Genomic DNA, 24,026 nt, shown 5'->3' with positions numbered 1-24,026 from the left:
GTGAATGTCGGTATATAAAAATAAATAAATAAAATAAACACACTAAATAATATACCCCAATAGTTTACTTCTCCCAAATAATTTTGTTTTAAAATGTCTCCAGCCACCAGCAAGCTGATCTTCTCCTCTCAGTGCTCCTGTACCAACAATCAGTAACGTGCTCAAGGCTGCTTCTTGTGCTGCAGCACAGAGTACCTTGCTACAGGGGGTGAAATCCAAGACTCCATTTCCAGTGACCTCAGCTACCCTCTTCCTGCTGCTGGAGAGACCTGCAATGCCCTTTACAACTTTTCCTATCCTATCTCCACAACCAGACAAACCAGTCCTGCTACACCTTTACAGCCAGCACAGCCTGTCCCTGCAACAATTCCCCTCCAAAGGGACCCGATCCATAGACTCCATGCCAGGCGGACTCTGGTCCAGAGACTCCAGTTTACTCAGCTTATGCTGCACAGACTAAGACCCCAGTTCAAGCTGCATTTGCAGCCTCCAAGCCATGGACTATGCCCTCTGACTTCTCCAATGCCACTACCTGCTGATATTACACATAAAGCTCCTGTCTTTGCCTTGATCTCGCAACCTACTGTCCACAGCCCTCATGCCAAATGGGATACAGGAGGAGGTGGTCTTAAAGGGGAGTACTGTAATGAATCTGGCTTCTCACCAGCAGATCCTCACAAAGCTGTGCTTTCTCCTGTTCTAGCCACCTCCTTAATGGTCCCAGAACCTGTGGACTTAATTAAAGGGGTGGGGGATAGTGGTCAGGCAGAAGACCCTACTCTGCCCTGCTTTGATGAATTGTACTGATCCTGTGGGGGAAATCCCCATATCCAGCCAGTCCCCCAGTTGTGAGAGGTAAGTAGATCACATAGGACCCTGAGAGAACTATCTGGAAACCAGATTTTGCAAACTGTAAGGCCAAGGCTATGCTTCTTTCCAGTCATGTCCTCTTGAAATTGAAAGAATATATTTGCTTAAGAAGCAAATTGTTTATTACACATTTGAGCAGTTTCTCAGTGGGATCTCCACCTTGGATCTGAGTCTCCAGGACTGCACCTTGATTAACCTAAGACGGTTGCCGTTTCCCAGTGATAAGGATAAGAACAGACTCGGGTACTAGAGGATGCAGGAACTCCCCTCTTTCATCCTTGTTTAAGGTTTAAACCAGCAGCATTCCCACCGACAGCTTGCCATTGTGATAGGTTTTATTATCCTTAAGAAGAGCAATACTTTTTTGAAAAGGGAAGCACTGATATCTGTAGAACTCAGCTTCAAACTTCTGAAGCTGAATCCTTTTTCTGCTATATGGAGAAAGTCTTGTGAAGAAAGAAAATGCAAAAAAGGTTGCAGACCTTGACAAGTAGAAGTGGAGTCGCAGATTCTGAGACTTATTGGAGTGCCTGCAATGAAACCCTTTAACCAGAAGATCGTGCAAATGCTCAGCCTGATACATCAGGTTTTAATATTCTTTCTCTCCCTGTTAGAAAGCAGGGAGATGTCATAAGAGAAATTAACCACATGGATCCACCTCATGGTTTTGGCATCAGCAGCACTAATGAGTATGTGTCCATTTTCTGGGCATCTTCTCAAGATTCAAATGATGAACTGGAGTGGCCATCCACAGAAAGGGTTAAACTCTTCAGTGAATCAAATCTAATTTATTTATAGCCCATTTATCCTAAAAGCATTAAAGTGGGGAACAATAATATAAGCTAAAAATCATCCATATTCAAACTAGATCAACAAAATAAAACACAAGAAATAATATATAAATCAGACCTATAATATCAACTAATAAAATAACATTAAACAAATATATGGAGATAAAAAAAAAATCCTGTTTAAAAGAAGGAATTCTTGAATTTGAACAGAGCTAAAGTTGTTGTAAGGGAATTTTAAACTACAAAGGGGCAGATTTTAAAAGCCCTGCACGCCTAAAGCCCGGGCAGCGTGTAAGTCCCAGGGCTTGCTTGGGGGGGGTGTTGGGGTGCGGCCGGACATTCGGGGGTGGGGCTTGTGGGCATGGTTGCCAGCCCAGGGGCATTCCGGGGGTGTGGCCGAGGCCCTCTGAACCAGCACTCAGGCCCATGGAATGGTGTTGCTGGCAACCCGCCGTCAGGTGTAACTTTCTTAACAAAGGTAGGGGGGGATTTAGTTAGGGCTGGGGGTGGGTTAGGTAGGGGAAGGTGCGGGGGGGGGGGCAGAAAAAAAGTTCCCTCTGAGGGTGCTCCGATTTCAGAGTGGCCTCGGAGGGACCAGAGGTAGGCTGCTCAGCTCGGCGCACGCAGGTTGTACAATTGTGCACCCCCCTGCACGCACCGACCCTGGATTTTATAACATGCACGCGGCAGCGCGTGCATGTTATAAAATCAGGCGTAGATTTGTTCACGCCAGGTTGCGCGAACAAATCTACGCCCGCGCATAACTTTAAAAACTACCCCATAGTTTATATGACATTTAAAATAAGGTCCAAAGTTCATGTTAAGAACACAGAATGTCTCTGCCTTTTGGGTAGATGATTTTTTTTTTTTTTTTTTTTATAGCAGCATAAGCATATAAATATTTAGATGATGGATGCAATTTTATTTTAAGTTTCTGGTTTAACAAAGCAAAGCACTCTTATGGCACAAATTATGCAAACATTTCTACATTCAGTTAGAGTAAACTTGCACTTGTAAAACATGCATAGCCAATTCACTATCTGCAGAATTAATTAAGCCAGTGATCTTACCCTTTGCCTCAGTCATAGGATCACAGTCCTGGAGAATTAAGAATCCTGTCTCAGCTTGGAGGGTATCCACTGTACCTGCTGCAGGCAAATGACAAGCTAACCCCACAGTCTCAGGCAGAACAGAGAGCGCTCACAGATGCTTCTAAGTGCTGCAGAAAGGAACAGGGTGAAGATAACCTAACTTGCCAGGGCTTAGGCTGGCACAAGACCAGCAAGTATAACTGGGCAGTCACACCAAGGTTAATGGAGCAGAGCTGGAATAATCTTTGAACCATTATCAAAGCTTAGCTAAAACTTTGTGGTAAAATCTCATGTGCCAAATTCATAGGCATAAAGTTCACGTGAACGGCAATAATGAATAAGGAAAAAGTTCAGCAATCTGTAAAGTCCAAAGTCTTTTTTTCTGCTTGGAATTTCATACATATGCATAAGGTCCAAATGTTGATCTTGATTGGATGTTACCACCATCCATAGGCACAAGATTGGTGGCTTCCTGATATGACTTCATCAGAGCCAGTATGTATTTGCATATTCAAGCTCAGGATAATAAAGTGCATCAGGCAACATCTCTTAAACAATGCTTTCTTCATGCATGCCAGTCGTGAGCAGGTGGGCATTACAGTGTGTTTGCATGGGGCGGCACACCGGCAGGGAGGCAGGCACCAGCACCAGAAGAGGCTATAGGGTCAACAGCAGAGCCAAACCCACCGGCAGCTGAAGAGGAAGAGAGGTATTGGGAGAGTTCAACCCATCAGTGACCAAAAATAAGGAGATACCATGTCGCCGCAGTGTTCCCAGTAATTTGCAACATGTGTGCCCATGCACAACTTCAGCTCCAAACCCCATCCCAAGAGCAGAAAGGCTGGCGGGTCATGATAGGGCTCATCCCACCATGGCCAGAAGAGAACAAGAAGTTGTGTGTTTGTGTAAGAGCTTATGTATGTGTGTCTGTGTGAAAGCTTGTGTGTGTCTGAGTGCATGTATGTATGTGCGTGTGTCTGTATGAGAGTCTGTGTGTGTGCACCTGTGAGAGCTTTTATCACATAGGCTCTCAGAGGCATGCACACACACACATATGTCTGTGTATAGGAGAGAGAAGGGAGTATGTATAAAAGCATAGGCATGTATATGAGACAGGGAGTGTTTGAGAGAATCAATATGTTATTGTGTGTGCAAGAGAGAGAGAGAAGATAGTTTGTGTGACCCTACCTCCCCAAATTCAGGACAATCTCAGGGTACCTGGAAAGTAAAAGATTCCATGTATAGAGAGCAAGAGATTTTTTTAAATCCTTAATAATTTTAATTATTGAGTGTAATTGGTATTTTTGCTGTTTTTGGAAATTTTCTTTGGGGGGGGGGGGGAATAGAACATTTTTTAATTATTGCATTTTTTGAAATTTATTGGTGTTTGGAAAATTTTATATATTTTGTTCATTAACTTTTGAAATATTTTTTCTTTTTATGAATATGATTTCACTGATGTTTTATATTTCTTGATTTTATTTGTTTTATAAAAAATGATGTTTGTTTTTCCATTGTTGCTCTGTATATAGGGATTGGCTTGTTGTGGTTCCAGTTCAGTTCTCAACAGGTTTCTTTTTATACTTTCTGGTCTTTTTATTCTGTATTTTGTTAAGGCCTGTCTGTGTATTCTGCATATGTGACTAAGGTGAGCTATTTTGCTGGCATATAGTTTCTGTGTAGGGTTCTTTAGCAGCCTGGCTTGTTCTGTTTTTCTAATAGGAGGTGTATTGTTGTATTAAGGCCCGGTGCAATATTTGCAGTGTTGCCTTTTCATAGATAGTTGTTACAGTTTGAATGCTGGCAGTTAGGATTGTTTTGGTATGGGAGGTTTACTGTATTGTAATGGTAATTATGTTTATTCATGGCTCTCTGAGGTGCCATTACAAATTACATAGGAGTTCCAAGTATTTTTTTTTTTTTTTTTTTTTTGCAGTTTTATGGTTGGCATCACAGCAGTGCATGTAAATATAATATGCATGGGTTATTTTGCCTCAAGACTGTACTTCTGAATGTTTTTTCATGTAAAATTTTAGTGCATAATTAAATTTTGTATGGTTGTAGAGGGTATGGGGGTGTGGTGTGTGTGCAAGGCTGTAAGGTTTCTCTAGGCTATATGATACCCTTCCTTTGACCATGGGGAGGGGGGTTGTCCGTTTTAAAACTATAGGGCCGGATTTTAAATGCCCTGCGCGCGTAAATCCGGCCAGATTTACGCGCGCAGGGCCCTCGCTCGCCGGCGCGCCTATTTTGCATAGGCCGCCGGCGTGCACACAGCCCCGGGGCTTCGTAAAGGGGCGGGGGGGGGGCATGTCCAGGGGCGGGACCGGGGGTCAGGGGGCAGTTTGGGGCGGGACCCGGGGGCGTGGTCGAGGCCTCCGGACCAGCCCCCGGGTCGGGGTAATGGTGCGCCAGCAGCCCGCTGGCGCGTGCAGAATTACACATCTGGCAACAAAGGTAGGGGGGGGTTTAGACTAGGGCCGGGGGGGTGGGTTAGGTAGGGGAAGGGAGGGGAAGGTGGGAGAAGGGCGAAGGAACGTTCCCTCCGAGGCCGCTCCGATTTCGGAGCGGCCTCGAGGGAACAGGCAACGCGCGCCGGACTCGGTGCGCGTAGGTTGCACAAATGTGCACCCCCTGTGTGCGCCGACCCCGGATTTTATAAGATACTCGCGTATCTTATAAAATCCAGCGTACTTTTGTTCGCGCCTGGTGCGCGAACAAAAGTACGCCCTCGCGTATAGATTGCAGGATGGAGTTGTGCTTTATTTGATGGCCTGGGACAGAGACTGATTGAATTGGGGGGGGGGGAAGCACAGTAATTGTTTGCACAGGGTAGCAAAACAACCTAGCACCAGCCCGCTTTTCATGGCTGAATGCAAAGTCTCTGTCAAGGCCATGGCTAGCAAGTTTGTGTACCAGCTGAATTGTTAGGTGCAGGCAGAGGTCTGATATGAAGAACAGCAGTTTCTTCTATTCCACATAATTCAGAGTTTGCTATTAAATTACAGAAGTCATCATGGGGCTTGAAACTCAATCTTGTTCAGGTCTGCAGCCTTTGGTTCAGTTGCACGCATCTTTTAGGATGACTGGCTTTATCCCTACCATATCCATTAAAATTAATTGTTAAATGCTTCTTCATCAGCCCTGCTTTAACCTGTTTGCAAGACAAAGTAATTGTCATAAAGACCCAATTCCCTTGGAATACAGTTTCACAGATAGAGAGCAGTGCTCAAGGATGCCCTCTGCCTAGACATATCAGCTAAGAAAGAGGTGACTAAAGTTTCACTGAGGCAACAAGCTTCTATCCTTACAATCTAAGGGGGATCATTTCAAAGGGGATCGCACGCAAAAAGGGACTTTTCACATGCGATACCTAAATTGGGGCGGGTCGAGGCGGCCATCGCACTGGAACCAGAGGAGTTGGGGCGGCATGGGGGCAGACGTCGCTGACGGTGAAAAGGTAAAGGCCCTCTTTTCACCGCCAGTTTCGCACCCAATAGCACCACCTTTTACGATAGCGCTATTGGGTGCGAAAGCCGGCAGCGATAGCACCACGGAGGTGCGATCGCTGCCGGCTTTCGCAGGCCCGCCCCCTTATTATCGCTGGATTATCTAAGGTCTGCGACCTTAGAAATCCAGGCCTAAGTATCAAAAACTGTCTCCCATAATACAATCCAACATACATAAAATTCAGCCATTGCTAAAGCAACTTACACCCAAACTTCTACATACTAAACCCTTAAAAATGTATATGCCTCCCAGTTTTATTTACTCCCTTTCCTGGGCATCACTAAGCCCAGTCCTTCCCCAAAGGGTTGCCTCTTAGAAGACATTTCGTCCTCATGGTGGGCCAGCTCTTGAGGCCAGCCTGTGATAGCAGCAGTAGGAAAAGGCAGGTTAAGGTAGGCTGGAGCCTTGTGGGACAAGGGGCTGGTGAAGGAGGCCAGTATTGGATCCCTACTGTGGCAGAAAAAGGCAAAGTCCTGCCCTACATGACTCCTCACCTGCTTCCAAAACCCATAGGCCTGCCTTATCTAAGATTTGCTTTTTATACCAGACTCTGCCATTCTAGAGCCCCAGCACAAAACTGAAATAATTACAGGGAAAACGATTTGAAAATGTGGACTACTTGGAGTGGCTGGATGTGAAGAGAATAAACCGAAATGGCTGGTGGAACCAAATTTTCAGAGGTACTTTTTTCCTCAAAACTTAAAACTTTAGTAGAATGGAGCTTATTTTATAAAATAAACAAACAATGGATCTAGACTGAATAATCCTTTGCTGGGGAAATGCTGTCCATGGCTATCTCAAACCTTATTCAACTGGCATAAATCCCTTTACCAAATACACAATTCAAAGGTGTGGTAGACTGAAGAGAAGCTCACAATTTAAGGGTGGGGACTTTTGTTTTCAAAATTTTTCAGTAATTTCAGTGTTGTGTATAGGCACAAAAAAAAAAATCAATGAAAAAAAATGACTTGCCATTTTCTGAGTAAATATTTTTGTTCTTGTTGTAATAAACTGATAAAAGTCCTTAAAAAAACAAACAAAAAAAAAAGAACAAAATCAAAATGGAAAACAAAGGTTCCTACTTATGGGAGAGTTTTCACTTTTATTCTATAAGTTTCAATAGATCCTTTTCTCCTGGGCTGAAAAGCATATTTAAGAGTTTGGGAAAAGGTGAGCTTCAGAGGTTTTGACCAGTTCCTTAGGCAAAGGCTTCAACAATTATTATCAATATGTTCAAGACATGTCTTAGATTAGATTTATGTTATGGCGCCATCAGCGAGTAACTTAACCTCTAACCAGATTTATAGCATACATTCTGCCTCTACAGGACTAATATCAAGTCTAAATTATATAACATCTGTAAATTAGCCCTTCAGATAAACCAAGACATGATATTCTGGTAACATGATTTTGGTGGTTATGAGGAACAGTGGGATAATAGAGAGAATTATAGGATGTAAGTGTCTTCCTTAACAATGGAAAATAGTTCTAAGATTCTTCTGATAGTATTTAACAGTGCATAGGCTGGAAAATATTTACCTAGGGTCTAATAAGATTTGTGGAGAATAGGATGCAGTGATATATCTGATGGAAATTAGTTTATTGATCTGATAGGCCACCTTTCCCTTAACACATATGTGGCTTACAAAAAGCAAAGCCATAAATACATATTTAAACAAGCTCAGTAAGTATGTTAGTTAAGATCAAATCTTTTGGGAGGGAATAATGGCAATTTAAATTGCCCTTGAATCCTAAAACTGCTTAGAACTAACTACCATCAGGCTGATAATAAGAACATGCCATACTGAATCAGACCAAGGGTCCATCAAACCCAGCATCCTGCTTCCAACAGTGGTCAATCCAGGGTATAAGTGCCTGGCAATTACCCAAAAACTAAGTCTATCCCATGCTACTGATGCTAGTAATAGCAGTGGCTATTTTCTAAGTCAACTCGATTAATAGCAGGTAATGGACTTCTCCAAGAACTTATCCAAACCTTTTTTAAACCCAGCTCCACTAACTGCACTAACCACATACCCTGACAACAAATTCCAGAGTTTAATTTTGCGTTGAGTGAAAAAGAACTTTCTCCAATTAGTTTTAAATGTGCTACATGCTAACTTCATGGAGTGCCCCCCTAGTCCTTCTATTATCTGAAAGAGTAAATAACCGATTCACATTTACCCGTTATAGACATCTCATGATTTTAAACACCTCTATCATATCCCCCCTCAGCCGTCTCTTCTCCAAGCTGAACAGTCCTAACCTCTTTAGTCTTTCTTCATAGGGGAGCTGTTCCATTCCCCATAGCATTTTGGTCACCTTTCTCTGTACTTTCTCCATCGCAGCCTAATCTTTTGAGAGATGCGGCAAGCAGAATTGTACACAGTATTCAAGGTGCGGTCTCACCATGGAGCGATACAGAGGCATTATGACATTTTCCGTTTTATTCACCATTCCCTTCCTAATAATTCCTAACATTCTCAGGCCGATACAGTGCAGCATTTGGACACGCATTTGACGCACTAGCTTTACCCCTTATTCAGTAAGGGGTAATAGTGCATCGAAAATGTGCATCCAACCACCCCGAGACTGATAGCACCCACAACATGCAAATGCATGTTGATGGCCCTATTAGTCATTCCCACGCGATTCAGTAAGTAAAATGTGCAGCCAAGCCGCACATTTTACTTTAAGAAATTAGCGCCTATCCAAAGGTAGGCGTTAATTTCTGCCGGTACCGGGGAAGTGCACAGAAAAGCAGTAAAAACTTTTCTGTGCACCCTACAACTTAATATCATGGCGATATTAAGTCGGAGGTCCCAAAGGTTAAAAAAAAAAGTTAAAAATAAAACAAAAAATACATTTAAAATCAGCCCGTGGCTCAAAAACCGGACGGTTTCCGAACCTGTGGCTATCAGCGGGCTCGAGAACCGATGCTGGCAAAATTGAGCGTCGGCTGTCAAACCTGCTGACAGCCGCCACTCCTCTTTTTACCGCGGGCCCTAATTTAAATATTTTGTTTTACTGTATCGCGCGTACAGGACACTGGCCTGTGCGCACGCCGGAGAGCGGGTGAGTGCCCCGCTCTCCCGTGAACTTTACTGTATCGGCCTGTTTGTTGTTTTGACTGCCACAGCACACTGTGCCGACAATTTCAAAATATTATCCAATATCCACTATGATGCCTAGATCTCTTTGCTGGGTGGTAGCTCCTAATATGGAACCTATCATTGTGTTTCTATAGCATGGGTTATTAATTCCCTATATGTAACACCTTGCACTTATTTCATTTGCCATTTGGACGCCCAATTTTCCAGTTTCACAAGGTCCTCCTACAATTTATCACAATCCGCTTGTAATTTAACTACTCTGAATAATTTTGTATCATCTGCAAATTTGATTACGTCACTCATCGTATTTTTTTCCAGATCATTTATATATATATTGAAAAGCACGGGTCCCAGTACAGATCCCTGAGGAACTCCACTGCTCATCCCCTCCACTGAGAAAATTGACCATTTAATCCTACTCTGTTTCCTGTCTTTTAACCAGTTTGTAATCCACAAAAGGACATCACCTCCTATCCCATGACTTTTTACTTTTCCTAGAAGCCTCTCATGAGCAACTTTGTCAAATGCCTTCTAAAAATCCAAATACACTACATCTACCAGTTCACCTTTATCTACATGTTTGTTAATCCCTTCACAAAAGTGAAGCAGATTTGTGAGGCAAGACTTGCCTTGGGTAAAGTCATGCTGACTTGGTTCCATTATAGAAACGACAGCAGAAGAAGACCAAATGGCCCATCTAGTCTGCCCAGCAAGCTACGCACTTTATCCTTTTTTTTTTTCCTTCCTTTTTCTCTCTCCCATCTGTTACTCTTGGCTTCCAGTGCCCTCCAGCCCTATTCCCCTCCACCCCAACCACCAATGTAGAGAGCATCGCCGGATCTGCATCCAAGTGAACATCCAGCTCAATTAGGGGTAGCAACCTTTGCAACAAGCAGGCCACACCCCTGCCCCTGTCCACCCAGACTATATGATCCAGACTTCGTTGGTTGCCGTCCACACTCAGATCCTCCCTTCCACACTCCCCCTGCCGTTGAAGCAGAGAGCCATGCGTTGAAAGAGAAGTATCAGACTCTCTCCCTCGCCGAAGCAGAGAGCTACACTGGTCATGCATTGAAAGTAAAGTATCGGCCCAGCTACACCTCGCTTCCCTGTGAATACAAATTTTTTTTTTTTTAATTTATCTTCCACATTACCTCTTGCCGTTGACGCTCAGAGCCATGATGGAGTCTCATCAACCTTGTGTATGTACACTGAACAAGGGCATTATCTCCAGGTAGAGGCCTCAGTGGATGATATCCAAACTAGAGCCACTTTAATAGTGGCATTTAGTTTGGAACAAGGGAAGAATCTAGTTCTTCAAAAGTATTTTAGAAACGCTGAGGTAGATTTTAAAAACATACGCGTGCGCGAACAAAAGTACACCGGATTTTATAAGATACGCGCGTATCTTATAAAATCCAGGGTCGGCACGCGCAAGGCTGCACAAAATCGGCAGCCTGTGCGCACCGAGCCTCACAGCCTGCTTCCGTTCCCTCCGCGTCCCCCACCTTCCCCTATCTACCCCACCTCCCAGCCCTACCTAAATCCCCCCCTACCTTTTGTTGTGCAAGTTACACCTGCTTGAAGCAGGCGTAACTTGCCCGCGCCGCCTCGGCATCCCCCGGCACAGGCCGCAGTGCCAGGGGACACGGGACCGCCCCTGAACTGTCACCAACACCCCCAAACCGCCCCCTGATCCCAGACACACCCCCTCCCGCCCCTTTTACGAAGCCCCGGGACTTATGAGCGTCCCAGGACTTTGCGCTCGCCAGCGGCCTATGCAAAATAGGCGCGCAGGGCTTTTAAAATCTAGCCCAAAGAGTTTAGTTTTTGTGGTCAGAGAATTTAAGTATTCCCAGATGTTTCTAAGGATACACAGTCAAGGCGGAAACAGTTCTTATTTTTGAGGGGGCCACTTTCTTTCTCAAATTTCCCTGCAAATGTTTGGTTACCTTCCAAAAAAAACAAAATTTGTCTTCTTAGAACCTACCCACCTTGAAGTTCTTCTTGCTGACAAAGGTGGATAAAGGCATAGTAGCATCCCCCTAGTTGGGAATAGATAACTGGTTAATAAATAAAGGTTTATCTCCTCTTAGTTCATGTTGGTATGAATTTTGGTTTGTGTTATTACCTTGGATGGCTCCCCTATAAAGTGGGCTGAAACATTTGAATTTACATTATATGTTTGCTTGCTATTACTCTACCTCTGTTAGAAATATTGATGATGTAATTCAAAATTTTCTTATTTCTTTTTGCATTGTAAATGGTTTTAAGAAACCTAATAAAGTATAAATTAAAAAAAAAAAAATTATTCCGTGATAGGGCTCCTTCTGATGACGTCACCCATATGTGAAGACTACATCCTGCTGTCCTGGGAGAACACCTGTTACAGGTAAGCAACTCTGCTATCCCTCTTCCATGCATCATCGTCTCATCCACGCATTGAGACTCCGGAGCTCTGCCTGCCTCTGGGGACCTGCGTGTGGAACAAGGAGCATTTCAGAGAATGCTACCCTGAAGGTTCTGGCTTTCAGCTTTCTACCTAAGAGCCTAAATTTGGCTTCCAGAACCTCCCTCCCACATTTTCCTATGTCATTGCTGCCCACATGTACCACGACAGCCGGCTCCTCCCCAGCACTGTCTAAAATCCAATCTAGGTGACACGTGAGGTCCACCACCTTCGCACCAGGTAGGCATGTTACCAGGCGATCCTCACGCCCTCCAGCCGTCTACATTCCTAATAATCGAATCACAAACTATGACGGCTGACCTAACCCTTCCCTCCTGGGAAGTAACCCTGGGAGACACATCCTCTGTGCGAATGACAATACCCCACCTGGAGAGCAGGTCCTTGCTACATGATCCTTTCCTGCTACACCAGGTTGATGCTCTCCGATCAGGAGACCTTCTTCCTCCAAGACCGCACCAGGGCTGCCAGTCTGACGTTGGCGGATCATTGTGAGAAAGTGGCATTTTGGAAGAAAATCTTACCCTCATACTGGACGAAGAGTTTGGAATGTATATTTGATTGAAAACACCTAATAACAATAAGACACAACAGACTTTACCAGGTTGAGCTTCTCTGGCTCTCTTTTCTTGACCATTATGGATCTGAAAAATCTAATATTAAATAGTCGTGAGCCCTTGCTACTTGGAATCATCTTGAGATGCAGAATTAGATGAGCAATTGCAGACCATATGTTTAATTTCAGTTTAACGTTGGTGATTATCCAGGGTAACATTGATAAACAGGGTGGTAATGAAGGATTTTTGGTTTTTCCTTTCTGTAAAGGAAGAGAGGATGTGTTGGTCTTTTCTAAAATGCCTACTTTGAGTTTAATATTAATAAGTGATTGCTGTGTTATCACATCAGTTATGTAATTTGAGTGTAATAAAAATGTGAAACAGGTGGGGGATGGTACATTCAGCCTTGTTAAATTTTGATAATTTTGTAATAGTTTGAATACCAAATTTTGAACAAACAGATTAAACAAAAAAAAAATACTTTCACTATTTGTGTGGGTTTTATCATATTTGGAAGCATGCTCTAGTTAGCATTTTTTTTAATAATCTTAGATATGGGTCCTTTCATCATTGCTTGGTCACTCATTGATAGACAAAAAAAAACTAGTGTGCTTATAACATTATCTTCACTAAGTGTATTTGAAAATAATTTAAAAATGAAAAATGAACCTTTTTTTTTTCCCAATGATCTTAAAATAGATGTATTTATTTATTTTATTTATTTATTTATTTATTTAATTTTATATACCGGCAACCGTCTGCACATCGTGCCGGTTTACAAGTAACTTACAACAAAAGATATATAGGCGTAGCCTTTACACAGAAATGTGTATAACATAAACGCAGTAACAGAATAAATAACTAAAGGGAGGGATGGAGGGGGGTAGTCGAGACAAATGGGGGGGGCAGGGGGAGGGTGCAAACAGACACAGGGGGATAAGATATGAATTGGGATTCGAGGGAGAAATATGTACACTTGTTATATACAAAATTGTATGAATCATTAGAAGGGGAGGGTATTGGGTGTAGGACCTGAACGGGGGATGTTGGAGAGAGATGAGGGTTGGGCTAGCATGTTAGTTGGTGGAGCTGATGAGGAAAGGGGGTATGCTTGGAGGAAAAGCCAGGTTTTGAGTTTCTTTTTGAAAGTAGGTGTGGAGGTTTCGGTACGTAGGTCAAGAGGCATAGAGTTCCAGAGGAAAAAAAAAAAGAGTCTTCTATACCGACATTAGTCAAAACATCACATCGGTTTACATCGAAATATAGGACTGAAATTACAAAAAACAGGGGAGGGGGGTGCAAAGAACCAATAGGAAAGCAAGAAGGCATAGAAGCAAAACAACAGGTGCAAACTAGCAACAAATGAACTATCAAACAAATCAGACTCAAAAAGCACACACATTGATTTCTGGCAGGCCACTGTCTGTCCCCCTGGCTGAGACATGTTGCTGCAATAGTTAAGCTAGATAAGTGGGAAGTAAAGACTGGGAGGTGGTGTGGGACAGGGTTAAAATTAGGAAATTCCAGGTGGTTGCAAATGAAAGACTAGAACTGTAGCTCAATAGAGGACCAATTCCAATTAACTAAAAACTCAAACAGAGCAGGAAGATATTACGGCCCTCTTCAAACAGAAGAAAAATAAAGCTTTTATAGATGGTTTCAATTGCATATATAGGGAAAGTTAACCATGCAGAACTGTGCACGGAGGAAATCTAAAAACTGGCCTACTATAGTGTCATTTAAAATTATTCTATGTCAACCAAGGATTCGAAAGTACATTTTTTCTCTCTGCTGGCTAGCAATTGAAGTAAAACAAAAATGTCCTTTACATATGGGGCTGCTTTTCCTCAACTCTTGGATTTCTTTGCAGCAGTACACTACTGAGAGCCGAAGGATGCCTTATGGCCAAAACCATCTTGAGCATGCAGCTAGCATAAAGGAGCAGGGGTTTTTATGGGGGTAGAAGGTTCTTTTTTTGGTGGGTTTTTCAAATTCTGAAACTTGGTCCCAGGCACTCACAGGGAAAACTTGTGAGGACTAATTCTAACGAACAGAGAAGATATCTTTCTGCTTGTGCAATTGGTAAAGACCACAGAAATGTATTTTTAAAGTCTGGTGATCTGTTTTAGCAGCCCTTATATCACATGAAACTGAGCAATTTCTCATTACAAGCAATGTAAATGCAGGGGTTTCTGTTATGTATCGGGCCCTTGGTGGTGCTTTAGTACTCTGCATTTTAATTTGAGAACGTGGAATGTGATTTTGAGACTGCTCTTAAAACAGACATGCTATAGCAAAACTTTAACTCAAGGCTTTTCTTTAAATAAAAATTAGCACAATGGTGAAAGTAACATTAAAAAGTAGTTTTTCAAACCTCCGTGCGGGCGTCCATGTGCATGCAGACGGACGCGCTGATTTTATTACACGAGCGCATTGACATGTGCATGTTATAAAAAACATCCGCTACCTGCGCACACGATTTTATATCTGCGCGTGCTTAAGTGGGGGGAGGGGGAATTTAGTAGATGCGTGCAGCAACTGAATAGGCCTTTTCCCCTGTTCCCTCCAATAAAGGAGCAGCCTGGGAGGAACTTCCTAAACCCCCTGCCTATCCTGCCTCCCTCTTCCCCTACTAACCCTGACCCCTAAAACCCCTCTAACTTAGCCTAGAGTTTGCAGCAACTTGCGCAGTCCGGTTGGCTCCTGGCGTGCATTTCAGCAGGACAGTGCCTAATGGCGCTGTCCCGGCCTGCCCCTTTTTCAGAAACCCTTTCCTCTGTGCGTACCAGGAGATACACATGTGGCTGCGGGCATTTGAAAATCGGCGCATGTGCACATCTCCCAGTATAGGCACCTGTAGGCCTTTGAAAATTCGGCCTTAAGCCTTTTCCTTCTGTATAGGTTAAATCACAAGTGTGGAAAATATGAAGAAAAGATTTTTGTTAAATACAAGAGTAACTCACAGGGGTCTACAAATTTAACAGGTAGTATATGTTGTGACAAGAAAACTAGTGTTTATGGCATGAAAGTTTTAAATTTGAATTGATAGAATTTTAAGTTCATTTTCTATGGTGCTGACTCTGGAGATGTTGCTTACTCAGATGCAAACAGAAAAGTGCTTTCATTGTTTACATGAGCCCATTAGGTGACCTTAAATTAATACTGCCTCTCTCTTAGCCAATGAGAGATGGTATCAGTTTGTCAAAAGTTAAGTAGACAATGTTAATTTTTACTACTATAAAATTCTATACAAGCAGCCATTTTCTGCAACAGATACAAATTCTTTGCAGAGGGACTCTTAGCTAAGCTGGTAAGTGCACATGGTGTGTGTAGGGAGATTTAAAGGGATAGAGATCTTTGTTAATGAGAACAGGGGCATGGTTTAAATGTACTGCAGTATTAGGAGAATTGTATCTGTAACTGAGTAATTGTGTAGAGAAGCAGTCAGTCTAGTATTGCTTTAGTTTATTTTTGAAACTGAAAGTTACACATACTTTTCTAAAAAAAACTTCTGTTGTCAAGGATGAAGTTTTAATTAGATTTAGAAAGGAAATCATGCCTTTATGAAAGTAATTTAAAAGTCAGAATATATTTTGTAATAGTAATTTTAGTGGAAATCTATAGATACATTTGTTTTATTTCTAGTATATTAAAATGTTAAGCATCGTCCACACACGTTTTATGTTAAGCATACTGCATTAGAGTGATTAAGATGAAGAATCATGTGTTGAGTTGGGGGGACAGAGAGATATTTTTTATTTTTTTTAATTTTCTATTTATTAATGCTTTTCCAATGATATTACAATACACATTGAAAGGAAAATGATTGAGCTTGTGTTGTAATTATGTCAGTTTTTACAAGAAAATATTAGTCATACCATCTCATAGCCCTCTATATAAGTGGGAGATCCATCTCAAAGACGACATATCTATTCAAAAGAAATAACATAACTATGGAAAGCGCAATCAAGTATTTAAATGAGGGGCCCATGGTTAAAAGGAGGCGTTAGGGTCACTAGCGTGTCCCTAGCGCCTCCTTTTGACATAAGCGGCAACTGTCAGCGGGTTTGACAGCCAACAATTTTACCAGCGTCGGTTCTCGAACTTCCTGCCAGCCACGGGTTCGGAAAATGGACGCTGGCTAAATTGAGCGTTTGTCTTGCGGGGCGCAGGCAGATTTTAAATTTTGGGCCTCCGACTTAATATCGCTATGATATTAAGTCAGAGGGTGTACAGAAAAAGCTAAAGGTGCACTCGGCCGAGAACACCATACTGAATCGGCCCGCTAATGAGGTTATTCAAGCTCTGGGCATATATTCCTCTCTACAACAGTCATGGATCTGTCACTTACAAATTTACTTAATTGGGAGGGCTGAAAAAAAGTATATTTCTTAACTCCCATCAATCAACACACTTCGCTTGCAATACCATTAAGAGCCTCCTCTTACAATGTTATTATATGTAATTATCTGATCTGCATTTTCCTTCTTACTCCAAGTTCTATATTTCCCTGTTACATGTAACTGCTTTTTCTGCACTATTGTTCAAGTTGTTAAGTTTATTTTAATTTGCACTCCTGTTTCTTGTGAACCAGCATGATGAGACAATCGTCTTGAATGTTGGTATATAAAAAACTTAAATAAATAAATAAAATAAATATGTAAGGTCTTTATATTTAATAAGACACAAGGAAATTTAATAAAGAATTGTGTTCCCAAATGTACCACACTTGTTTTTTAATTGGGTTTCCTTGGTCAAATCAGGAGAAATGTGGACTCTCAACCCCATAAATGGTTCCCGTTGACTCCTGAAATAAATTCTAAGAACCCAGTCTCTATCAGAGTCCAATAGAAATGTAATAATTAGAGTTGCTGGTTGGGGTTCTTCTTCAATAGATGTTTCCAAAATCTCAGTCAGATTTAAATTTACAGGAGATAGTTGTTGAATCTCCTTATTTCCTGTTGGTAACTTTTTCCTTGTGGATAAATAGTATATCTTAGACAGAGGGGGTAACATAGCCCGTGGGATTTTCAATATTTCCAATGCATAATTTGTCCACATTTCTATTGGTGATATTGTCATCTTAGGAAAATGTATTAGTCTTAAGTTTTTACTTCTTTGTTGGTTTTCTAAACTTTCCAGTTTCCTTAACAAATATATTTATTTTATTTATTTTATTTATTTATTTGGAGTTTCTTATATACCGATAGCCGTTCGCACATCGTATCTGTTTACATACAACTAATAACTTGTGGGCATAGCCCTTACAAAGAACAGTAACAGAAAATGGAAAGCACATATACAAATGATATGTAAATTAATTACCCTAAGCAACAATATACAGGGGATAACTTAATTGCTGACTGCAACACTATACAATGGATATATGTGTATATACTATTAGGGAGTATGAAAGGGGTTCTTAGGCAACAATAGAAATAAATACAATATGGTGGGGGAGTCATGTTACTAGCAAAGGAAAATCTTAAACTATACAGGGTTAACATAATAAAGTTAGTAGCAACAGTGTTGAGCAGGGAACGTCAGCGATTCAAATAGTGTGTCGGGGGAAGACAGGATAACGGAGGTAGGGGGTGTGGGAGAGAAAAGGAGGGAGCGGGAAAATACAATAAGATGGCATACAGAGGTAGGCGCGGGGGTGGGTCCTGGGATGCAGGGAGTGAGGGTCAGATGCATGGGATATCTTAACGATATCCTGTTGTTGGGTCTACTTCAGTAGAAATATAAATTATCTTTCACCATTGCTTGACATTGGTTTTTCATTTGCCCCATATCTGTCTTCATCATTTCGATTTTCTTTTGGTTTTCTATTTGCTTGTCTTTTACTTTCTTCAATTGTCTATCAATTTGAACCCACCTTCTTACTAGAGGAGTTATTGTGCAGTTACATTTTTGTTTAAGGCCTCAATAGCCACCCAAATAGTTTCCAAAGTAAACTGCTCGGGTCTTACCAACAGGGTCAATACAGGTTCCATCTCCTGAGTTGCAGCCTCTTCATAATCTCCACTGGATTGCCAAACCAACATTTCCTCCCAGGGCTTGAATTTCTCCTCGGTGGGTTCCTCCTCCTTCCAACCCATCTGTTCCTGAGAGCTCCGCGATCAGAGTTCCCTCCGCGTTTCGCGAGGCCCCCTCCTTGGCGTCATCCGGGGACAGATCCGGTCGGACCAGGGTAGCTGCTCGACTCAGTGCCGGGTTTTCAGGGGCCATTCTTTCCGCCAGGGATAAAGATCTTAACAAATCATGGAGGGTGTTGGATGTTAAAGCGTCTCAACACAACTCCAGCGATTCTTCACACGGTGCTCCATTCCCCCTAAGGCTTTGGGTGTCCATTGGCCCTCTAAACTGACCCGGCATCGAGGCTTCTAAATTCAGCCTCTCGCGGGCCCTTCGCTTCCACCCTGAAGAGAGCTATTTTATTTACTTGCTGCTCATAAGTCAAGCAGATTTCTGAGGCCTACAGCAAGGGACAGGAATTAACATAGGATCGATTCAAGTATCCATGCACAGAACCTGCCTGTCAATATCTTGATACGGCATAGAATTAATTCATCTGGTACACGAGCTCAAATTGTAAATTAGACATACAAATCTGGCTAGATCTACCAATTTAACAGTTAAATTTAAATGGCATATTTGGTTAATTTTGAATTGGTAACGTAAAAAATGTTTATATAATTCACTAAAAACTTACTTTTCCACAGCATCCTACAGTGACACACAGATTTAGAAGCATTTTGGTTATTATAACTGTACACACTTTTTTCTAGATATGTACATCTGTAAGAGACGAGAATAGAGATGGTGATAAGAATACAATTGGCTATCATAATTATTTGATGTCTCCCTAAAGGCAATGCTCTAGTGTACTTAACCTGTAACAAGAAGAAATGAACCTGAAATACCATCTATAGCTTTTCTCAAAGGTCATTTTTGTGATGCTGTATATTGCCTAGTGACAAGGACAAATGATACCTGATATTGCTTTGTAGCTGGTGTATAAGAAATGTTCCAGTGTAAATACATTTTATTCTTACTATCAGAAGGAGGTGGTCTAGTCTTACATAGAGCATAGTTAAGTGTATAATAAGAAAAGTAAACAAAGTAGAGGTGCTGTATTTTACCTGCATATATTTAGATTAGCGATTTATCCGCTCCAATCTCTTTCCACCCTGCAGGAAAACTTTCAGCGGCATTGGCACATTTCATTTGTCCACTTTAGTAATCGTGGAGTGGCGTTATTTCTACAAATCCATCCCGCCGAGTGATCACTGACAAATATTGATCATCTAATTTAAAAAACCCATTATTCCTCAGCCTAGCAATTCTGCTATAAGAGGAACTACCAGTATTATCACTGGTGGATGTAGCTTAGAAGGATAAGCATGGTGGGGGGAGGGGAGGGTTTATACTAATACACAGTCTCTATCCTAGAGAGTTAGGTAGTACAGTAACAGACATGATGAACTAAAAGTCTATTCTCTCTCTAGCTAGTATAGTACTATGCATTCCATAAAGAGCATGAAAACTTGCATTTGTGTATTTCACAAGCCTCAAAAGCACTGACCTACTGTCCATTACATGTTTCTTAAAACATAAATTTTATTTAAGAGCATTCAAATGAAGTTAGTATAGTTTTAAGGCACCAGCACCCAAACTTCATATACAATACAAATGTTAATTTTATTAAATTAAAAAATATCAATCCCCCTTAAAACTTTTCCAAAAGCTGGAAGATAAAAATGTTTGTACAGATATTGCTGACAACCCAATAAAAAGCACGTGTTAAATTTTCCAATCAACAGTGATATAGAGTTGCAGAGTCCTCACAACTTTGCATTTGATTTCAATTTACAGACAAGGGTCTGTGTCTGGCAACATCAAAAGCTTGGCAGAACCATACAGAATAGTTATGTTATTAAACTGAGTTCTTTTATCATTAAAACCCCCACTACTTAAAACAGTTTATACTGTTCCGCAAACGTCATGGCACTGATTGCTGTAATCTTCCTTCTCACTCAGCTTCCCCGTCTGGCTCAGAGTTCCTCTGCAGAACAGAGGTGAACTTGTTTTGCAGAATGGCTGCCAGCTTTTTAGAGGTCTTTTTGAGGAAGGCACTGCCGGGATGAATGTCGTTGACATGAAGGTATAGTGCCTCTTGCGAGGGGCCTGTATACCCACAATCCTCACAGACAAAGAGTTTGTCTCTGCGTTGCTTGTAAGCGTACCGCTGCTGCACCCCATGAATCTTTTTAAGGTGGGACTCCAAGGAGCAGCGCTGAGTGAACGCTTTATTACAGATCTCACACTTGTATGGACGAATACCTAAAACAAAAGGGAAAAAGAAAGCAATTAGAAGACAGGGGGGGAGAGGGAGATGCAAGTTATTTCTATTGAAGAAAGTGGGCACAAAGGTACCACATAGACTGCACTGGGAACTAGAGCCCTCTGTCCACAGAAGAAGAAGCCGGTAGTGTATAAGTGTGCTGCTCACACTGCATTATCAGTTTGTTATGGAGGGCCCACCTCTAAGGGCAAGAAGGTAATTTAAACCCCCATTTCCTTTCAACCCCTATCCTATTTATTGAGACTGCTAGAAGGGGGCAAGTTATGATTCTAGATTTTTAGGATTGTACCTAGTTGTTCACAAGGAAATGAGAACTAGTAGAAGATTAAGGCAGGGATGATGACTGAAGTATTCATAACCCACCCAATAAAAACAGCTAGATCTAAAAGGAATGGTTGCATCAGCCAATCTGGATCGGTAAAATCTGAGGAGGAAGAAAAAAAAAAACAAAAACACACCACTGTCCTGACTGTTAGGAAGAGAGTCCCTAGAAGGAGAGCAGGGCAGGGGTGGCTTAAGTCAATCTGCTGCCTGAGGCAAGAGACGAGAGCTTTCTCCCTCCACAAGCCACACCACAAGTGATCACCAAGAAGGACATGGGTGGAGATCCTCCAGGAGTTTGGCCCTTTTGGTGATTTGGAAGGCTGCAGAAGGGAGAAAGCAGGAGTCAAGAGTTCCCAGCAGCATGTCAGGTAGCGTATCTGTGATATTTCTAGAGAGCTAGCAACCCTGCTACACTCCTGGAACCCTACCACCTGCTTCCCACATTTCCCCAGCATTTGTCTCCTGGAGACGTGAGAAATGGGTGAATGGTTGGGGGTCTGTGTGTGGCGAGCTCTCTCCAGGTCGGTGCAAGGGTACTGGGTGCCCTAGGAAAACTTTATAACCTTATATGCCTTCCTTCCCAACTTCACCACTCATAATTAAAAATTGTGCATTGATAAATAAGAATCTACATGAAAAAGACATTCAATGTCTTCTGAGGGGAAAAAAATACTTCATAGCATGTAATTTATTTTTACATGCACTGCTGTGGTGCAAAAAAAGCCTTGGAACCCATATTGTATTAGGCCTATGGTAAAGTGCATTCAATGTAAGCTTGGCCCTCAGAAAGTCATGAGCAAACTATTACAATTACAATATATTAAGCCTCTCATACCAAAACAGCACTAAATGCCAGCATTCAAACCAGTATAACCCTACCTATGAAAAGGCAACACTGCGATATTACACAGACCCTAAAACATCAATACACCTGTTAGGAAAACAGAACAAGCCAGGCTGCTTTAGATCCCTACATTGAAATTATATGCCAGCAGAATACCACACCTCAGTCACACATGGACCCTCGCCAAATACACAATAAAGACATCATAAAATATAAATAGAAATGTGCAGATAAAAACTGAAATGGAAACTGCAAAAAAGCAAGACTCTGTATGCAGTGTAACAATTGAAAAACAAACACCATCATTCCTAATAAAACATTAATAAAATCAAGAAATATAACAATTTAACAGTAAAACTATACTAATAAAATATATAAATTTCAAAACAGTTGACAAATTTTTTTTTTTAATTTCTCAAAACCAATAAAAAATTTCAAAACAGATACATCAAATAACACTCAGTAACTTATACTAATAAGAACAACAAAATTCCCCACTCTCCATACCTGGGATCTTGATTTCCAGTCACCCGGAAATTGTTGCAGATTGGAAGAAGGAGGTTTTGCCTCTCCCCAAATTATGCCGCCTGAGGCAGCCATCTCACCTTGCCTAATGATAGAACCGCCCCTGAATCAGGGAGGGATCGAATGTCAGCCTTGCAATCCGAAAGGGTAATAAAGAATAGAAGTAGGAGAGGCTTCTAAGGAGATTAGACAGCAAGATAAAACTCAGGGTTAATAAAGAGCTGGGGATTTACTGTTTGCCACAGCCAGGGAGGTAGAGCTGTCTGCCTCAGTAGCCAGAAAAAGTGTCGATTGGAAAGATAGCGCTCAAACAGAGCTAGATTGTAGTTTTGTTCATTTATATTGCTATCTAAAGAGATTTGAGCTGAATATTTTTTCAGAAAATATTGGAAATCCTGTCTTTATGGGCTTGCATTTGATTAATGAAGGGCTCTGAGCGGTGATTCTCTTCTGCCTATGTTTAATTTTATTCCTTGATGGCTGTTAGTTGATTTGATCTTAGGTAAGTGGTATTATGTTTCTCTAGCTGTTCATTAGTATTTTTATCTGGTATTGTTGCATTTTTACTTTTGTTTTTTTATTTTTTAATGAATGTTTGGTTATTTCATGCTTGTATATTATTTAAATGTTTATTCGAGTAGTACTTTATTGATGTTTTATAATTTATGTTATTGTATTATCTTTTATTGATTTATTCATTTTGTTATTGTAAATTGCTACTTTCGGGGAAATTGTTTTTAGAATTTTGGGGGACCAGATGGCGTCCTAGAGGCTACATGCTTGCATTCTTGAGCTTCTGCCTGTGTTTTCAGATATGGGGAAGAAGAGGAAAGGGGGAAGTAGTTTCCCCCCATCTCAAACAATCCTGTCTCCTTGACTCAGCAGTCGATCTTGCATTTTGCATCCTCTGAGTTTATAGCATGAACTCCCGTGTCAGTCTCCTTCCTTTCAGAAGGAAGCCGCCTCCTGGTCTGAGACCAAGCTTTCTCTCAGCCCGGATTTGCATTCTATGCCTCTGCACTTTCGGGCTGCCTAGGAATGGAGTCTCCAGGTGCTGCAGCTAACCCGAAAGTAGTGGTGTCACTGGAGGAAGGAGTCTTCGCTAATCCTTTAGGTGGTTTGTGGCCATCAGTGACTGCTTCAGTTACTCACAAAGGAGGGAATGGACCGAGTGAAGCGCCAGTTGGTATTATGTCTGTGCTGAATGTTTCAATTAACTGCCAACCCCCCCACCCCCCAGTTCCTGGGCCTGAAACATGCCTTCACTGAGAAACTGGTGAGAAATCAGAGTCCATTTGGAATGTTATTGGCGTTATAAATGTTTTTCTTTCTAGAACATTGGAAGGGCACAAAGGCTCTTCTTAGACAAAACATATTTTTTTAGGGTGGAATAGTCCATCAAGAGCCACTTTGAAAAATTAGATCTGTATGAAAGGAGTTTAATATCTATTCAGGTTTGCAACATATTAGTGCAGATCGACAGTAATAGAATGCAGTGGAGATTAGAATTCTTGGAGAATAGAATTAGTATTCTGAACCTTCAGTTGCTGAATTTTCCCTCAGACT

General features: G+C 41.6%; 1 protein-coding gene across 2 annotated transcripts in view; it reads right to left on the bottom strand.

Annotated features, from left to right (window-relative positions):
* Positions 1 to 20,084: 20,084 nt before the first annotated feature.
* OVOL2 (ovo like zinc finger 2) overlaps positions 20,085 to 24,026 on the bottom strand; it is a 42,026-nt gene continuing 38,084 nt past the window's right edge. For both annotated transcript variants that reach the window (XM_029594470.1, XM_029594471.1), the window contains exon 4: positions 20,085 to 20,745. In XM_029594470.1, the coding sequence (XP_029450330.1) occupies positions 20,435 to 20,745 (311 nt within the window). In that variant the 3' untranslated portion in view covers positions 20,085 to 20,434. The remainder of the gene's footprint in view (positions 20,746 to 24,026) is intronic.

This window comes from Rhinatrema bivittatum, chromosome 3, assembly GCF_901001135.1.
Source record: "Rhinatrema bivittatum chromosome 3, aRhiBiv1.1, whole genome shotgun sequence".
NCBI lineage: Eukaryota > Metazoa > Chordata > Amphibia > Gymnophiona > Rhinatrematidae > Rhinatrema > Rhinatrema bivittatum.
This window is presented reverse-complemented; position numbering and strand designations above follow the sequence as displayed.